The sequence below is a fragment of the Symphalangus syndactylus genome, chromosome 10 (assembly GCF_028878055.3).
Source record: "Symphalangus syndactylus isolate Jambi chromosome 10, NHGRI_mSymSyn1-v2.1_pri, whole genome shotgun sequence".
In the NCBI taxonomy this organism is placed as follows: Eukaryota; Metazoa; Chordata; class Mammalia; order Primates; family Hylobatidae; genus Symphalangus; species Symphalangus syndactylus.
The window spans coordinates 106,222,024-106,241,777 of NC_072432.2; the positions used below are offsets into that span (position 1 = coordinate 106,222,024).

The following is a 19,754-nucleotide window of genomic DNA, read 5'->3' on the forward strand; positions in this document are numbered from 1 at the left end:
AGCTTATTTCCAACTTCTTTATTCCTTTTTTTTTATTATACTGTAAGTTTTAGGGTACATGTGCACAACGTGCGGGTTAGTTACATATGTATACATATGCCACGTTGGTGAGCTGCACCCATTAACTCGTCATTTAACATTAGGTATATCTCCTAATGCTATCCCTCCCCCATCCCCCCACCCCACAACAGACCCTGGTGTGTGATGTTCCCCTTCCTGTGTCCATGTGTTCTCATTGTTCAATTCCCACCTATGAGTGAGAACATGCGGTGTTTGGTTTTTTGTCCTTGCGATAGTTTGCTGAGAATGATGGTTTCCAGCTTCATCCATGTCCCTACAAAGGACATGAACTCATCCTTTTTTATGGCTGCATTAGTATTCCATGGTGTATATGTGCCACATTTTCTTAATCCAGTCTATCATTGTTGGACATTTGGGTTGGTTCCAAGTCTTTGCTATTGTGAATAGTGCCGCAATAAACATAGGCATGCATGTGTCTTTATAGCAGCATGTTTTATAATCCTTTGGGTATATACCCAGTAATGGGATGTCTGGGTCAAATGGGATTTCTAGTTCTAGATCCCTGAGGAATAACCACACTGACTTCCACAATGGTTGAACTAGTTTACAGTCCCACCAACAGTGTAAAAGTGTTCCTATTTCTCCACATCCTCTCCAGCACCTGTTGTTTCCTGACTTTTTAATGATCGCCATTCTAACTATTCCTTTTTCTAAAACACACACACACATACACACACACACCCTAATGTCTACATAATTAAGGTAGTTTTAGACCTCTGAGTTACGTCACAGAATCTTGATTAAGTGGACAAACCTGCATGTTCTACTCACCCTGGGGGTTATTGCATAGTTTTTTTTTAAAATTTCAACTTTTATTTAGATTCATGGGGTATCTGTGCTATATCCATTTATTACATGGATATAGTGTGGGATGCTGAGGTTTGAGGTACAAATGATCCCATCACCCAGGTAGTCAGCATAGTACCCAATAGGTAGTTTTTCAACCCTCACCCCCCTCTTTCCTGCTGCCAACTAGTAGTCTTCAGTGTCTATTGTTCCCATCTTTATGTCCATGTGTATCCAATGCTTAGCTCCCACTATAAGTGAGAATATGTGGTATTTGGTTTTCTGTTCCTGCATTAACTTGCTTAGGCTAATGGCTTCCAGCTGCATCCATGTTGCTGCAAAAGACATGATTTCATTCTTTTTTATGGCTGCATAGTATTCTGTGGTATATATATACCGCATTTTCTTTATCCAATTCACCGTTGATGGACACCTAGTGATGGTAGTGGGAGGCCATCTGGAGTGGCTGCTGCCATCATGCCAGCTGCAGGAGGAAGGTGTGGCTGGGGCTGCATGCTCCATGGAGCCAGTGGGAGCTGGGGACAAGTGGGAGCCCTGCCCCTTCTGAGTTGGGGTGAGAGCTCCTTGGGTGCCTCTGCAAATGCCCAAGCCATGGCTGCAGATCTGGGCGTCCCTGTGCTCTTGCAGCCTGTGAGCAGGCAGGGGCCCCACCATCCCAGGCACAGCTGCAGCCACCCAAGTTGTGGCTGTGGAGCTGAGCCTCCTGCTCCACAGAGCAGGCAAGAGGCAGGAGACCCACTCTCCTGGGCATGGCCGCAGCCACTCAAACCATGGCTGCAGACCTGGGCCTCCTGCTCCCTGGAGCAGGCAGAATGCCCCCCTCCACTAACTGTGCAGCTGCAGCCATCCAAACCACAGCTGTGGACCCAGGCATCCTGAATTCCTGGGGGCCCAGGAAGCCCCCACCATCCTCACAGGCTCAGAAGTGCTTGCTCCTGCTGTCTGGCTTCTCCCTGCTGTCAGCACCCACTCTTATCTTGGAGCAAAGTTGGGGCCAAGCCTGGGCACTATTGCAGCCTGGCTGGGAGTGTACACACTCGGAGCAGTGCTGACATGCCAACCCCCTGCTGCTTTGGCCCCCTGTGGACTTTGGACTCTGATGAGCATAGGAGGAAAGCCAATGGGGTGCTGAGGGCAGCTCAGCACTGGCCTATAGGCACCCCTTGACAGCTACAGCCTGAGCACCATGAATGGCAGCAGGAGGCAGACAGGTTCCTGGGCTGAATGGGGTGGATCCCCAGTGAGGCCCCACTTTCAGGCCAGGGAGGGCCTGAAGGCTGGGGGTTGGGCTGCCAATCCCATGGACAGGAGTGGGAACTTACGGCACCTTTTGCAGACCTGCTCATGGCCACCCATGGATCAATCAGCATGCACTTCCTGCCTTCTGAGGCCCATAAAGCCCCAGGCTCAGCCAGACCTGAGCAGACATTGGGATGACCAGCTGCAGAAAGGAGATATCCTCTGCTGATAGCTGAATACTTGTTGGGACAACTTGCCTAGCAGAGAGGAGCTACCCTCTTGGCTAGAAGCTGAACACTCATTGGTAATACAGGAGTTATTAAGAAATTATTTTTAGGCAGCTAGAAAGGGTAAAAGAGTTCTCAGTGGAATTTTCCTTTAATAAAAAGCAGCCCCAAACCATTTCTTCTCTAACGGAAAGCAGCCTGAAGAGTCAGGCATAGATATGCAAATTAGGAGCTTTTATATGTAAATATTGGCAGCTGTACCTGGAAGCCAGATACATTCAATATGGCATCGTCCACCCTCTTATCCTTGTCACCACGTGTGCCAGTGTCATGACAACTTCCAGGTAAAACTATGTGTACAGGTATGATGGCCACCACCAGGTAGAGGCCTTATTTGCATAATAAAAGACTAGGGTGGGAGGGTCAGTTTTTTCACGGGCTATGTAAATGGCACACCTGGTCAAATCAATCCTCTAAGCCCTACATAAATCAATCACTGCTTCCTCAAGCTTCTGTACAAAATCGATTGCATTCCTCCCCAAATCAGAGAACCTTTCTTGGGCAACCTGCTTTCTCAGCATGAGGAAGCCTTTTCTCTTTCTCTTCTTTTTCTATTAAACTTTCCACTCCTGAGCCCACTCCCCGTGTGTGTCTGTGTCCTGAATTCTTTCTTGATTGTGACAAAGAACCAGGGTACATACCCCAGACAATGGAGCCATTTCATTGGGACACCCTGCCTGTGGAAAGGAGCTGGCCCCTGCAGTCTCCCCTGAACTGTTCTATCGCTCAATAAAGCTCCTCTTCATCTTGCTCACCCTCCACTTGTCTGCATACCTCGTTCTTCCTGGTCTCAGGACTCACTGAATAGTAAGGCTGAAACAGCTGTAACACAAACAGGCTGAGACATGCCCCTTGCTCGCCACATTGCAGGCAAAGAGAAGGAAAGAAGAGCTGTGGCCTTTAGGGGATCCCAGACCTGGGAGTTCCCCGAGCCAGGGCTGTGACTCCCAAAGAGGGAGTCCTGCAGTTCCTGGTGTCTCCAGGCTTCTGGGCACCACTGTGTTCCCCATTGCCGGCCATAGAAGCTGCTTGCGGTGTTTCTGGTCCTGCCGTAGCCTCATAGACAGCCAGCTTCTGTCCCGGCACCTGGAGCTGCCCGCCCTGCTACAGCATGCAGCATGTTTGATTGTGTGCAGTGGCCGGACCCCATGCTTGCTCATACATCCCTCACCGTTCCCCGTCTGACTCACCCTTGACAGGTGTGGGACCCAGGCTGGTAGCATGAGCTGAGTACAGCCTGCCAGGCCGAGTGGGCAAAACAGGCCCAGTGGGCCCAGGCAAAACTCAGATGAAGGTGCAACTGGCCACAGAAGTTTCCAGCCAGAAAAACAACACCCCAAGGATCCTGTAACAGTAGGTAGATTCCATGTCTTTGCTATTGTGAATAGTGCTATGATGAACATGAGAGTGCATGTATCTTTTGGTAGAATGGCTTATTTTCCTTTGGGTGTATACCCAGTTATGGGATTGCTGGGTTGCATGGTAGTTCTATTTTTAGTTATTTCACTAATCCTCAGAGAAATGCAAATCAAAACCATAATGAGACACCCTCCCACATCAGTCAGAATGGCTATTATTAAAAAGTCAGAAAAACAGATGTTGGCGAGGCTGCAAAGAAAAGGGAATGCTTATACACTATTGGTGGGAACATAATTTAGTTCAGCCACTGTGGAAGCAGCTGGAGATTTATTGCATAGCTTGAAGCAGGGTTTCTTAAAGCAAGGTCAGGAACTGCCTGCAATGGAATCATGTGTAATACCTAGTAAAAAGGCAGATTGGTGGACCCACTGTAGGCTTGCTGAATCAAAATTTCTGGGATTGAGACCTGGGAATCTGAATCTTGAACACACATCCTAGGAAATTCATATGCACACTCAAATTTGAGAATTGCTGTTTTAGTTATACTTCTGGTAGAGTTTCTGTAACCAATGAATTTAAATTGGGGCTTCACAAGAAAAATACTCTGGCTTTAAATTGAGCAATGCTGTTATGTTAGCCCCAACCATCGTATTAGTTATGATAATAAACAAGTAATTATAGAGGGCCTAATTTGAATCTGCCCAATGTGTATTTTTGAATAATGGCCAGAAACAAGTCTTAAGAATATTGTGCAAAGTTAATTGGAAAGAGGAGAGACCTTGTGGCTTAAAACCAGAAATGTGGGTTTAAGGGGCAAAATTTGGGGGTAACTATTAAAAGGAAGGGCCAAATCCTCAAACTCTGAAAGAAAAATAATATAAACTAGTGAAAAGTGAAAACCCCAGTTAAATTACTTAGCTGTGACACTCATAAGGGCAGAGGCTATAAGTGATTCAGTGCTGCACTCCCCGTACCAAACGATGGCATTTTTCTTAAGATTCCCTTTTAAAAATATGATAGAAACTATGGACCCTACTGAAGGCTAACAATAGGTACTTAATACATGTTTGTGAGATTAAATTAAATTGTTTACATAGTGTTATGTCTGGTTTCTTCCCTTCACTGAATGTCTTGGCTAGTGTTCTTAACTTTGACACAATTATAGACCCGTTTGCTAGTAAAACAAGTTCAGGTTTCCTGTTTTATGGTAGATGTACCTGATAGCAATAACTTAACTTAATTAAGCATACCCTGAGAATGACCCTGTATGGCAGACCCACCTGAATGTGTGCTTGGAGTTCGGAGCTAAAGAATATGGGAGTGGCCAATACGGAGATTGATTCCTTATCTATGAGAAACATCTAAACCCATAGCCTGTCCTGTGGATTGTGGGCCATACAGGGGATCAAGGCCTGTTGTTTTGGGTTAAATGAGGTTTGCCAGGTAAGGCTTGTTAGGGGGAGGTGGTTAAGTGAAAATGCTATATAAATATAACTGCATGCCTTTTGCAAGTGGTTGCAGTTCTCCTGATCAGCCAACCGCCACTGAACTCTCTCACCTGTATGTAATTTCCCCAGTAAAATTCCATGACTCATTTGCTGATCCTGGGTCCCTACTTGAATCTGGTGCCATCCCCATTGGAGTAAATAGGGGTTTGGCACAACACCTATTTAGGATAAAAAGACCTATTGTACTGAACCTACCTTTCTCCCAATCTTTTACTGAATTAATAGAAAAGATGTTAAAATAAGAATTAAATCATAACAGTGCTAGAGAGAACATCAGCAGCTCAGATATTTTGAGAAATTCTTCAAAGATAAGCAGATGTGATCAAACCAATGAAGAAGTGAAAACAGAAGAGTTGAAGTCACTAGAGATGAATGTGGTTCTTCCCAAGGGAGCCCTGGGGAAGCTAGGAACTTGGCTCATCCATACAACATTAGGGAACTATGGAATACTTGTCAAGGTAATGCATTAAAGGGTGCATTCCCTATCAGCTGGTCATCCCCCACCTTCCTCCATAGACACAGGGTGGCCTCCTTCAAGATAAAATCTGGAGGAGTGCTCTCTGTGGAAAGGGGGTGCTGTTTTAGGGGGAGGCCTCCTAGTATGGCTGCTGTGCCTTGAAGGGGAAGCAGAGCAGACATTGTGGGACTCATATCACAGACGTGGAAGGGAAATTTTAAAAGGTTACAATCACTCTGCCCAGGAGATATTTACACAGAAACACTCACCTCAGCCATGAGTAAATTCCTTTTATTTTTTGATATGTTCCCAGCTGCCATACCACTTCCCTGCTCACAAACGCTACAGGGCACCTGCTGCTGTAACTCCTGCCCTTAAATGGAACCTCAAACCTGCTCTTTCCAATCAAGTGAGAGTATCCACTTCAGACAATGGTCTTGTGCCTCCTTTAGACTAACACTTCCACAGATAACTGTACACTTTGGGCAAAATATAGAATACAGCTAGTTGAAAGTTCTTGAAAGCAATTGAAAGAAGGGGCAAGGAGTCAACATTTGAAAAAAGGGAATGGCGCTAGGTGAGTTTTTATTTATTTATTTAAAAAATCCATCATCCTGCTGGCTTGAAACACCAGAGGACAGAGTTTGGGGGCATTCATCACCTCTGAAAAGTGAGAAGGAAATTCTCCAAAACTGAAAGCCAAAGAAGGGGAACCCCATACTGTGTATATAAATTCTGCCCAAATGCTGTGGCTGACCTCCACACTTTGAACTAACCATACACAGGGAAGATTCCAAGAAGCCTAAATGAAGACTGAAAGAATTGGACTGAGATTTGAGTTACTGCTCATTACAGTTTTTCAGCCAATTTAACTGCCTGCTTAAAAAAAATAGTTTTTAGAGGAACATAATAGAACAGCATCCAGAGTCTTTACAACATATTATTCCAATGTCTAAGACACAATCCAAAATTGGTCTACATAAAAGGAAACGGGAAAACAGAACCCATATAGGAAAAGACAACAAAGAATGGTCCTGAAATGACTAAGATATTGCAATTAGCATGTGAGAATTTTAAAGCAGCTATTCAAGAAGAACTTTTCTTGGGGAAACACATACATGGCTAAAACGAAAACCAACACTAACCATTTCTATTAATCCTCCAAGTTCTTCATTTGTGGATTACGACTTACAAGAATTTGAGAAAAAACCATAGCATTAAACAAGGTCTAAGATTAATAAACCCAAACGACTGAGCCCAGAGAAAACAGATAATTTAGGGAGCAGAGGAGAACTTGAAAAAATTATTAGTATCCTTAAAGATTTTCAAGAGGAGATTGCACTGATAAGATAATGAGGCTGTCAGGTGTGGTGGCATGTGCCTGTAATCTCAGCTGTTTGGGAGGCTGAGGCATGAGGATCCCTTGAGCCCAGGAGTTTGAGGCTGCAGTGAGCTGTGATTGTGCCATTGCACTCCAGCTGGGGCAACAGAGTGAGACCCCATTTCTGAAAACAGACAAACAAAAAACAGCTACTGTGAAAAAAAGAACAATCAGCAAATACCAAAGAAAAGAATACTTGGAAGTAAAACAGGAATAATGGATTTGCTGAAGACCAAGTTGATGTTCTGGAAAACGAAATTTACTAGAATGTAGAGAAATAAAATAAATGGTGGAAAATATGAGAGAAAAGTTGAGGCATGGAGGATAGACCCAAGAAATTCAAGTTCCAGAACACAATTTTTCTTAGTTGGAGAAAGACAAATGTCTTTAGATGGAAAAAAATCATGTCAGCCATACAGAATTAGACAGAAAACAAACAAAAACCCAAAATACCCATGCCTAAACACAACCTGGTGAAATTTCAGAACTCTAAGCTAAAGAGAATATCTTAAAAGAATTAGGAAAAGCAAAACAGATTACTTACATTGGAATGAGAATCAGACTGATAGACTTCTCATCAGCAATCCTGTATGCTGGAAGACAGCAGAATACTGCCTTCAACGTTTTGGTAGAAAATGATTTTCAACCTGAATATACCCAGCCAACTAATAGGTAAGTGTGAGGGCACACTGTAGACATGTTTAGATACGTTAGGATCAGAATGCTTACTGTTCATGCATCTTTTAAAAAAATTGCTTCATGGAAATAAAAAAAGAATACAAGAAAGAGGACACCATGGGTTGTAAAAGAAGGGAAAGATGTGAAAATTTCAGAAAATAAAAGTATGTTTTATAAAATTAATGCCTCTCCTTAGAAGAAATAAAACCAGGTATTGTTGACAGGATTGCCACTAGTGATTGAAACTGGTTAGGAAGACCTTTCACTTTGCATTTTATACTCTTCTGAATTATTGTATTATCTGCATTTATTTTTGTTTTGAATACAGATTACTTGCAGTCTTTTTTTTTTTTTTTTTTTTTTGAGACAGAATCTCGCTCTGTCACCCAGGCTGGAGTGCAGCTGTGCAACTTTGGCTCACTACAACCTCTGCCTCCCGGATTCAAGCAATTCTCATGCCTCAACCTCCTGAGTAGCTGGCGTTATAGGCAGGCGCCACCATGCCTGGATAATTTTTGTATTTTTAGTAGAGATGGGGTTTCACCACGTTGGCCAGGCTGGTCTCTAACTCCTAACCTCAAGTGATCCGCCCACCATGGCCTCCCAAAATGCTGGGATTACAGGTGTGAGCCACTGCGCCTAGTAGCAATCAAAATTGTAATTTCACTTTTAAAATCTAACCACCCCCAACCCCCAACAAATCTAGTAGTCCTTATTTTCTAAGCGTGTTAACAAATTCCTTCTGAAGACATTTCATAAGAAGAGGAGCTGGTCTGTTTAGTTTATGATAGTTTTGGAAAAGGTTTGGGCTGCTACTAAGATAAATTTAGAAATAAAAGCATTTCAGAAAAATCTTTCAATTCAACCGTACACAAAAATGATAAGATGTAGACACATAATAAAAATGATTTTTATTTCTTCACAATAATCTGAAAGTGGATTTTATGAAGTATAACAAAGAACACATTCTCTCTGCTTCAAAAAGATTGTCATCTAATGATCAAAAGCAGAACTGTCCGATATGGTAGCCACTAGCCATACGTGGCTATTGAGACTTGAAATGTGGATAGTCTGCATTGAGATGTGCTGCAAGAGTAAAATGCACATGAGATTTTAAATACTTAATATAAAAAAAAAAATCTCATTAACAATTTTTAATTACACATTGAAGTGATACTTTAGATGCATTGAGTTAATCCAATTTTATTATTATAATTAATTTAATCTTTGCAGTTTTACCTTTTAAAAATGTGGCCAGTAGAAAATTTAAAATTACGTTTGTGGCTTTTATTTGTGGCCCTCATTCTACTTCTGTTAGACAGCCCTGGTCTAAAACACCAAAATGTTGCACACATCCATTATTGCTCAAATGAGATTTTTGAAAAGAGAGTTTTTAAAAAAGAAAATGAGGGGTGGAGCCAAGATGGCCGAATAGGAACAGCTCCAGTCTACAGCTCCTAGCGTGGACGATGCAGAAGACGGGTGATTTCTGCATTTCCAACTGGGGTACCAGGTTCGTCTCACAGGGGAGTGCTGGACAGTGGGTGCAGCGCACCGTGCGTGAACCGAAGCAGGGCGAGGCATGGCCTCACCCGGGAAGCGCAAGGGGTCGGGGAATTGCCTTTCCTAGTCAAAGAAAGAAAATGATAACACTCTGGCATTCATTTACTAAGAAACCTCCATGGCAATGGAGAAAGAATCAATGCTAACATATTAGAACAAGATAGAAAGGAAGTTGGGAGAGTAGGAAACATGACTGAATTCAGGGAGAAGAAATACCAGTTCTAAAATAAAAAAAGATTTGTTGGTTGAATGACTTCCAGTAAAACGTTTGCCTCTAATGCTCATACTCTTCTAAAGGCACAAATTATTCTTTTTATGATCATATTTTCTTAATGCAATGCCATTCTAGCTGGGGATAGCCCATCTACAACTCTTCCTTAGTACTTTCCTGTGTATATATTGCTGACTGTTTTTATGCTAGGGAATGTTCCTCCATTGATGTGATAATTACTGCCTTATTCTCATCCTGTTCAAAGCATCTGTAGTGGTTCAAATGAGAAATACATTTCGAAGAAGAGGTGACCTCAGCTCTAGTGATTGTCTTTCAAGCTGCATTTATTATCAGGGCAACCGGACTGATTATCCCTGACCCATCTGAAAAAGTCACTTTTATCATCAGAAAGAATTTACATTCTCTCTTGTTGAAGTGATTCAATTAGCTTATTTCCTGAGAAAGATTACAGTACATTCGTGCTCTCTGCTTTATCACTATAGAGCATTTGTCAGTTGTGATTTTTTATTCTGCTATGAAGGATGAAATACAATTACAGTGTTTATCAACAAAGTAGCTCTGTGGAAAGTAGAAAAAACAAACGGAGTTGGGAGTGAGAGTTTTCTTTACAATAATCAAAAGCGATGACAGAAGGAAGAGAAATGAGGATGTCAAAAAATCCCTCAGAACCAACAGAAAATAGAGGTCCTTTTAGTCACTGGCAGTATTACAGGACCTCACCACTTACCAGGGGTTTCTGCACTGTAGTCCCTTGTGCAATCGCCAGAAATATGTACAGGAAAGAGGTCCCGATCCAGGCCCCAAGAGAGGGTTCTTGGATCTTGCACAAGAAAGAATTCAGGGCGAGTCTGCAGTGCAAAGTAAAAGCAAGTTTATAAAGAAAGTAAAGTAGTGAAAGTACAGCTACTCCATTGACAGAGTAGGACGTTCCCAAAAGTAAGAGGAGGAATGCATTTACCCTCTGTAGTGCTAAATGCTTTATAGCGATAAAGCAGGTACAATGCTTGTATATATAGGGAGATGAGCTCTGCTACAAGGGTTTGTGATAAAGGATTGATTTCTTAATTACTATATTTTGCAAGAATTAATATTACTATCTTTAAAGCAAAATTAGAAATGCCTTTGTTTTCCAGATATGGGGATATCTGGACACTCCCAAGTCTGGGTCTGTTTAGTAAGCATTATTAATTTGTTCCCTTAACCATAAACATCTAGAGGCTAGGAATACCTAACTTTCTAGAAACACAGTCCAGCAAGTCCCAGCCTCATTTTGCTAGCCCTCACTCAAAATGGAGTTGCTCTGGTTCACACATCTCTGACAGCAGGATTAAAAGATAATATGGGCCAGGTGTGGTGGCTCATGCCTGTAATCCCAACACTTTGGGAGGCTGAGGCGGGCAGATCACTTGAAGCCAGGAGTTTGAGACCAGCCTGGCCAACATGGTGAAACCTCGTCTCTACTGAAAATACAAAAATTTGCCGGGCGTGGTGACGCAGGCCTGTGATCCCAGCTATTCAGGAGGCTGAGGCAGGAGAATTGCTTGAACCCAGGAGGCAGAGGTTGCAGTGAGCCGAGATCACGCCACTGCACTCCAGCCTGGGCGACAGAGCAAGACTCTTTCTCTCAAAAAAAAAAAAAAAAAGATGATATGGAAAAAGTGTTGTGAAAGTTCTTACTTTTACATTCTACCAACCCTGTATAAGGTCGGTGTTGGAGTCAAGCAATTAATAATCACAATTGGGATGGACAATTTAGCATCTAGGTCAGTGATTAGCAAATAATAGTTTTCTCATCCATGTTTGTTGAATTAGCATAAGATATTGTGGCTTATGTACTGATATGGCTGGCTACTTTATCAAGGCAGTAATTTGTCCTTTATTCTTGCTGCTGTAGATATTTTTCCCTTTCCCAAGCTAAGAAGGTAGCCACATCTTGTGTTTTTTGTTTTCGTTTTTACCTAGGTGGTTTTTGTATTGCATCAGGAAGCAGACATTGCCAAGCAAGAGAAGACAACTCCTTCTTAGCCTTTTGTTTGCAATAACCTTGGCTCAGTGAGAGTTATGTAGAAAGTAAGTGCATGAAACTTAACAGGTAGAAGCTGTGGGACCCAAGGGGAGAGGAAGATTCCTGAGACTAACAGATGGAGTCGGGTTCTGGGAGGTGGTGGGGTCGATTCTGTGCTGGGCAAAAGCATCACCCCAGGATTGCACAGTCTCAGGCTGGTGGACTCCAAGAATATAGTCCTGGGAGCAATGGCACAGTTACCCCCTGCCTACCATCGGAAGACCATGTGGGCAGGGATGGTGAACTTAACAGAGACCAGCATGGACAGCGGTCTAGAGGACTCTTCTCAGACTCCTCCCACCAGCTATTCTCTGGGACCTGAGTAGGTAGAGAACCCTACTGAGGAGTGAGATTCAATGTCCCACCAACTGGATGGCTGGGGGTTCAGGGCAGATTAAAATTGTTTAGCATAAATTTTCAGCTTGCCACAATACTACCATCCTTGACAGTGCTTGCTTGGTCAATGCTCATCTAGAGCATAAAATGAAAAATGATTCACAGTATATGAGAGCTAGCTGTGACTTCTATGTTCATCTAATTCAGATTCTTCATTTTTAGGTTAGGAGACCAAGGTAAAAGATATAAAAGAACTAGGCCGGGTGTGATGGCTCATGCCTGTAATCTCAGTGTTTTGGAAGGCCAAGGTAGGAGGATTGCTTGAAGTTAGGAGTTCAAGACCATCCTGAGCAACATAGCGAGATCCTGTCTCTACAAAAAATAAAAGAATTAGCTGAGTGTGATGGTGTGCACCTGTGGTCCTAGCTACTTGGGAGACTGAGGATTGCTTGAGTCCAGGAGTTAGAGGTTGCAGTGAGCTATGATCATGCCACTATACTCAAGCCTGGGTGACGGAGTGAGACCATGTGTCTGGAAAAAAAAAAAAAGATATAAAAAAACTTGTTCTAAGTCATGAGCCCAAAGCCAGTGCAGGGCTGAGACAGTGGGCTGTCAACCCTCAGTTGAGCTATGACTAGCCCTTATGAAAGTAAGATCTTACAATTTTAAATGCAATAAAAGTGGAAACTTAAAAAACACCCAGATCTGATAGTGGAGGTATCCGATAGTGGCTATGTGTATTTTCCAGTTAATCCCCACTAAAGAAATTGTGAGCAGATGACCTGAGTCATACATAAAGTGGGGGATATTATAGTTTCTGAGAATTAAATACCTCTTCTGTAGACATTTTAAATATGGATATGTGTATATATGTGTGTTAATATACAGACACACAAACAGAAATCTTTCTGCTATCAAACACTGGGCAGAAATTTCTTTTCAGTTGTGTGTGCGTGTGCGTGCATGTGCGTGCATGTGTGTGTATGTGTATTAAACCTACTTAATACCTAAATAAAAAGTTTATTTATAATTTATGATTGGGTCTTCTTTCATAAGAATCGACCTGTATAATAATACTTCTAGTCTAACTTCCCCCAATATCCAGTATTTTTCTAATCTATGTCTTTGTCCACCTTCTCACCCTTCACTCTTTGCAGGTAAAAGGCTGATTGGAGTTTGGCTTCTTATTTCTCTCTGGACAACTGTGGCGGAGAATACAACCATCCTATGCATAACAGCCTCTTTCTAGCTGAACAAGCAGCCTGCACTACCATTCCATTATGAGAAGACCTAGGTAGCCTGGGTGTTCATCCAGCAGCAGTCTGTGGGTCACTGTGAGTTCAGACCCTGCTCTAGTCAGATTCAAAAGGCAGGGTGTGAGGACGGCAATGCCCACATGGCAAAAGCCTGTCCTTTAGATGCGGCACCACTGAGAGATGTTGTGTCACAGGAGGTTGGCCTGGCTTATCCAGCTGTCTGTTCAGATGTTCCCATAGGATTCTCTCTGCCGGCAGAGTCCACGGCGAATGTGGATAAACAGCAGTACCATTAGGACAGCAGATATGAGGCAAAAGGCAACAGCAAAGATGACCTTTAGAACTGTGGGAAAATAGGAAAAGTATTAATGTAAAATTAATGCATTAGGAAAATATGAAGATCACATGTGAGTGTTGCTTTCTGCCTTAATTGCAAATTTCAGAGGAGTTGCTAAAGAGGCCTTGAAATCAGCATTGTGTGTGTGGTTAAAAAGAGCACGGGACTAGGAGTCAGGGGATGACCTAAGTTCCAGTTCCAGCATAACCTTTGACCCTTCAGATTCAGCTCCCCACTGAAAAGGGAGGGTAATTAGCTGGAGTATTTCTAAGTCTTCTTATAGCACTAACTTTATGCATTTTTTATAGTTAAATTACCAATTGTCCATGGTCTCAGGGTCAAAGGAAATTCTGAATGCTCAACTGCAATCAATTGGATCTAAAACAAATGAAATCCTTCGATTTTTAAATTTGATTTTTAGGTAAATATTTGTTAGAGAGGAGATCTTGTGCACATTTTGTCTATGGCAAACATTTCCAGCATAACTGTGTACTATTTCTAATATGTACCTTTATTTACACATATTCCTTTGATAGCTGACCAGTAAAAGCAGATATTTGGGGCCATTTCGTAATGAGATGCTAATTCATTATTTCATCTAGAAAGTTACTCTCCTACACACGCACCCTAGTCCACTATAGTATACACATCATAAATACCAGTTTGTACCATCTCTAAATGTATGTCTTTTCATTGTAAAAATATAGGGTTTCTTGTTGGCTTAGGCAATGGGAGAGCAAACATCCCTCTGATCCCATCAGCTCTTTCTACAGAACCCTAGTGCACCATAGAACACAGGTGAAAATCACTGATTTCACCTGACATTATCATTAAGAGAATGAGGAAAATAAGAAGCAGAGCAATTAGATAATCTGGTTATGGTTAAGCAGATAATCGTATTGGGGTTGGGATCTTATCAGTCTCATGATTTTAAAAACCATCTATTCAGTAATTGCTTCCAAATATAAATCTCCAGCTCTGACATCTATCTTAAGCGCAAGACTCGTATATCCAATTGTATACTTGATATGTTTCTTTAGATATCTAATAGGCATTTCAATCTCAAGTTCAAAACTGAACTCTTGATCTCCCCATCCTCATTCCCCACACCAAATCTGCTCTTCCCAGAGCCTTTCCTCTTCTCAGTTGTTGGAAACTTCCTTCTTCTGTTGGCTTAGGATAAAACTCTTGGAGTCTTCTTTAACTCCTTTATTTTTCTCACAGCTTACACTATCAGGAAATCCTATTGGTCCTACTGAAAAATATATCCCAACACTGACTTCTTTTCTTCTCTGCCACCACCCTGCTTTGAACCACCATCGTCTTTTGCCAGGATCACTATAATGGCCTCTTATTTGTTCCCTTGTTTCTACCTATCCTTTCTCCTTTGTAATTTTTTTTTTTTTTGAGACAGAGTTTCACTCTGTAACCCAAGCTGGAGTGCAGTGGCATGATCTTGGCTCATGCAGCCTCGACTGCCCAGGCTCAAGTGATCCTCTCACCTCACCCTCCCTAGTAACTGGGAATACAGGCATGCACCCCCATGCCTAGCTAATTTTTGTATTATTTGTAGAGACGGGGTTTCGTCATGTTGCCCAGGCTGGTCTTGAACTCTTAAGCTCAAATGATCCATCTGCCTCGGCTTCCTAAAGTGCTGGGATTACAGACGTGAGTCACCACACCTGGCCACAAGGCCACAATCCTTTTTTTTTTGGGAGATGGAGTCTTGCTCTGTTGCCCAAGCTGGAGTGCAGTGGCACCATCTCGGCTCACTGCAACCTCTGCCTTCCAGGTTCAAGGTTCTCCTGCCTCAGCCTCCCAGTAGCTGGGATTACAGGTGCCTGCTACAATGCCTGGCTAATTTTTTTTTCTATTTTTAGTAGAGACGGGGTTTCACCAGGTTGGCCAGGCTGACCATGAACTCCTGACTTCAGGTGATCCACCCACCACCACCTGCACCTCCCAAAGTGCTGGGATTACAGGCATAAGCCACCGTACCCGGACCACGATCCATTTTTAACACAGCAGTCAAATGACTTAAAGTCAAATCATCCCACTTCTCTCCTTAAAACAAAGTCTGCAATGAATGCTCATCTCAATTGGAATAAAAGCTACAGTTCTAATGATGATAGTTTATGAGGATCCACATCATCTGTCTCCTATGAGTCCCCTCACATTTCCTCTCCTATCACCTTCCCTTCACTCACTCACTTCTGGCCTCATAAACCTTATACTGTTCTTCAGACATGCCAAGCAGGCCTGCCTTAGTGACTTTGCTGTACTTGTTATCACGGCCTGAATGCTCTCCCACACATCCCTTGCTTTCTTTGCCTAAATCTCATCTCCATGGGACCTTCCCATTTAAAAGTGCATCTTGTACATCCTCCTTCACTTCACCCCAAATTGGCCATTGTGATCCTCATCTTCCAAAACACTTATTATGGTTATTATTTGTTATCTGTCCCTCTCTCCCTCTAGTAGAATACAAGCTTCGCAAAGGCAGGAACTTTTGTCTTTTTTGTTCATGAATGTATCTCAAGCACTGAGAACAATATCTGGCACATAACAAGTACTAATAAATGTTCGTAGAAAAAAATTAATGACTTAGAACTTATAAGTTCCCAACTCTTAGTCCAGTATTTTCTGATGATGCCAGGATACTTCTTAGCATCATGAAAAGGTGATTTTAAGTTATACCCTGAGAGACAGTCTCATTAGAACTGCAGACAGATTTACTATAAGTTTAAGGGAACTAAATGAAATTGAAGAGGGAAAGAAAGGACTCAATGTAAATGAGGAAGGCAGATACTGGTGATCCTTAAAAATCTATTTTCATGGCTGACTCTGTATTTAGAAATTTATTTTCAGTTATTTTTATGGGCTGTGTTGTCATAGCAGTCTGATGGAACATGCTTTTCTGCTCTTTATCCTTCCTTCTTTCCTCTCTAGACATGCGGTGAGCACACATGTACCAGGTAGGCTGTACTGGATGCCGAGGTTCCATAATCTCTGCCGTTGAGGAGCTCAGTGTCTAGCAGGAGAACCAGAAAGGTAATTACAAGATACTGTGATAACTACTAAAATGGAGGTGCAAAAGAAATGCTGTTGAAACAAAGAGAAAGTTGCAGTCAACAGAGTATATTCTATTTGAAAGAGAAAGAGTTTGGAAAGTCTTCTGAGAATTGAGCTGGCCTGCAAGGTGAGTAAGACTTTGCCATGAGACAGAAAGAGTTTCACAAGGGCATGTTTAGGACATAACGAGGAGTTACACGTGACTGGAATACAGGCTTCAGGGAGGTGAAACCACATGTGTAAATGGGGGGCCAGGTTTTTTTTGTTTTTGATTTTGTTTTTTGAGATAAGGTCTCACTCCATTGCTCAGGCTGGAGTCCAGTGGTGCAATCACTGCTTACTGCAGCCTCAACCTTCTAAGCCTGGGGTGATCCTCCCACCTCAGCCTCCCGGGGGAAGCTGGGACCACAGATGCGTGCCACCATGCTCGGCTAATTTTTTTTTTTGTACTTTTTGTAGAGATAGAGCCTCACTATGTTAGCCGGGCAGGTCCTAAACTCTTGGGCTCAAGCGATTCTTCCACCTCAGCCCCTCAAGTTGCTGGGATTACAGGCATGAACCACTGTGCCTGGCCAGGGGCCAGTTTTTAGAGTGCTTGGTTTGACGTGGGGCAAATGGAAGTCATCAGCAATTATTACATATGGAAGTGATACAACCCACTCTGTGTTTATTTTATTTTTATTTATTTATTTATTTTTTGAGATGGAGTTTCACTTCATTGCCTAGGCTAGAGTGTAGTGGCACGATCTCGGTTCACTGCAACCTCTGCCTCCCAGGTTCAAGCAATTCTCCTGTCTCAGCCTCCTGAGTGGCTGGGACTAAAGGTGCCTGCCAGCATGCCTGGCTAATTTTTGTATTTTTAATAGAGACGGGATTTCACCTTGTTGGTCAGGCTGGTCTCGAACTCCTGACCTCAGGTGATTCACCCCCTTGGCCTCCCAAAGTGCTGTGATTATAGGCGTGAGCCACCGTGCCTGGCCAACTACTCTATGTTTAAGAAAAACAAAAAATATGGAAAAGATAGGGTCGTGGAGATACATTAGGCTTGATAGAGAACTATTGAAAATACCTTTAATATGACACTCAGGGCTTAGAACCGCAATTGTGGCCCTGGGAACGAAAAGGAGAGAATTCAAGAGATGCAGTAGAATTAACAGGCTTTAGGAACAGGCTACATATACTGGTAAGGGAGGAGCTGTGGTCAAGGCAATCTCGTGGCTTCTTGTTTGGGTGACTGAGAAGATAAATTGAGATTGGGACCACAAAAAAGAATTGGTCTGGAGTAGAGAAGATAATTTATTTTGTCTCCAGTGTGGGATTGAGACAGGTTATTATCCTGATAGAGACTATCAGTAGGCAGCTTGACAAAACAGGTCAAGAATTCTACAGTTAGATGTGGAAATAAGGATCGTAGACCTAGAAGACAGAGGCCTGGGTATACTGGCTCATACTGAATGTGGAATGAGGAACCCGAGAACAAAGAAAAGACTCAGGTGAGCGCGTGTGCTTTCTCTCCCTGTGATATTTACTTATTTATTTTTAAATGATATGCTCCTTTGTACTGTAAAATATTTCAGGAGTTTGGCAGAGCATTGTCCTAGACACTGAGAAAAGACAGCATGATCAATTATATCTTACTACAAAGAGATCTAGTACAGGTAATGACTGAAAAGAGTCTTCCTAAAACAAGAAGCCAGTTACAGCATCTGTCCTCTGCCTAAAACCTTCCCATGAGCACAATAGTTCAACTTGACCTATGGAGCACTTAGTGCTTGCCTCTGCAGCCTCAGCTCTCCACACATTCACTAGACTTTTTCCAGTTCCCAAAGTGCTCTATGCTGCCTTTAGCCTCCTGGCCTTTCTGCATTCTCCTCTTTTGTCTGTAACATCCTCCTCTCTCCTCACCTTCATTCACCTGCTTAGTACCATTTCTCCTTCAGGTTTCAGTCTGAACATCACTCCTCCAAGAAGCCTTCTCTGACCCATTAGGCTAATTGCCTCTGCTGTGTTTTCTCCTGTATGCCCTTCATCGTAGAATTCACCGTACTTTGCTGTTAGGGCTGATTTAATTATTTATTTCCTTGTCCACCCCTCCTTTCTCCATAAGGTCTGCAAGCCATATGGGGACAGTCTTCTTGTCTGCTGCTGTTTACTCAGCAAGCTTAATGCTTGATACATAGGAAAATACTGAGTACATAAGAGGTACTCAGTAAATCTATTGCTTATTAAATAATCATATATCTTGACCCCCCAATCCTATTTTTGGAAATTGGTCTAAGAAAGTAGTCTATAAGACACTGTGGAATGAAAAGTGAGTATGATATGGTAGAAATAGGATGTTGGAAAGTGTTAGGCTTGAATCCTGAGCCTATTACTTGTGGCATGTTATCCTCTGAGGTTCAGTTTTCTTCTCTGTAAATTGGGGATACTAATAGCTGCTTCACAATGAAAGAAAGGCCACTGAATTAGACACTGATGGCTTTCAAAAGAGAAGTTAAAAACAAAAGAGATGACAGAAGGGTGGACATAATTTTACAGAATAGTTAAGACATAAGATGGATGTGAGAAAATAGTACAAGAACATGTAAATCATTAGTTCACGAAAATTGAGATTGAAGAGAGTAAGGTGGAATAAGCACTTGACAGTGTTTTGATGAGAGGATATTGGGCATTTTCATAGTATAAGGGAAGGAGCCAGCGCAGAGGAAGAAAGTGAAGTTAGCCAAGAGATTCCCTGGGGTCCTGAGGAGACTGTGGAGATGGGCTCACACTCACAATGAGGTCAGCCCACGCAGGGAGGAACGTGGTTTCCTGAGGGACAGCAGCAAAGGAAGGTTAAAGCTACTGAGATATTTTTGAGATTGTGAGAGTAGAACTTAAAGGACTTATCAATAGATTATCTTGCTTATAAGAATAAAGAAAACAAAATGGAATCAGACATTTGGGACAAACAGGCCTTCCTGCAGGGAGTAGGAAAAGTGTTCAGTAGGGGTGAATACATTTACCAAGAAACATTGAGAGACTCAGGTGAGGATGGAATGGAATGTCTACATTCATCGTTTGAAATAGTGACCATAGGCTTGGACTTTTGCTTGC

General features: G+C 42.4%; 1 protein-coding gene and 1 long non-coding RNA gene across 5 annotated transcripts in view; one reads left to right on the forward strand and one right to left on the reverse strand.

Moving 5' to 3' along the window:
• Positions 1 to 19,754, forward strand: part of LOC129491307 (uncharacterized) — a 52,761-nt gene that overhangs the window by 3,366 nt on the left and 29,641 nt on the right. The window contains exons 1-4 of one of the 4 annotated variants that reach the window (XR_008660504.2): positions 3,600 to 3,771; positions 11,555 to 11,662; positions 13,151 to 13,327; positions 16,536 to 16,637. This is a non-coding gene — a long non-coding RNA (uncharacterized lncRNA). Of the gene's footprint in view, positions 1 to 3,599; positions 3,772 to 11,554; positions 11,663 to 13,150; positions 13,328 to 16,535; positions 16,638 to 19,754 lie in introns of those variants that run through there. The other 3 variants (XR_010113913.1, XR_010113914.1, XR_010113915.1) reach the window with 3 other exon arrangements.
• Positions 13,001 to 19,754, reverse strand: part of ACP3 (acid phosphatase 3) — a 45,654-nt gene continuing 38,900 nt past the window's right edge. The window contains exon 11 of the mRNA XM_055295428.1: positions 13,001 to 13,592. Within this exon, the coding sequence (XP_055151403.1) occupies positions 13,474 to 13,592 (119 nt within the window). The 3' untranslated portion in view covers positions 13,001 to 13,473. The remainder of the gene's footprint in view (positions 13,593 to 19,754) is intronic.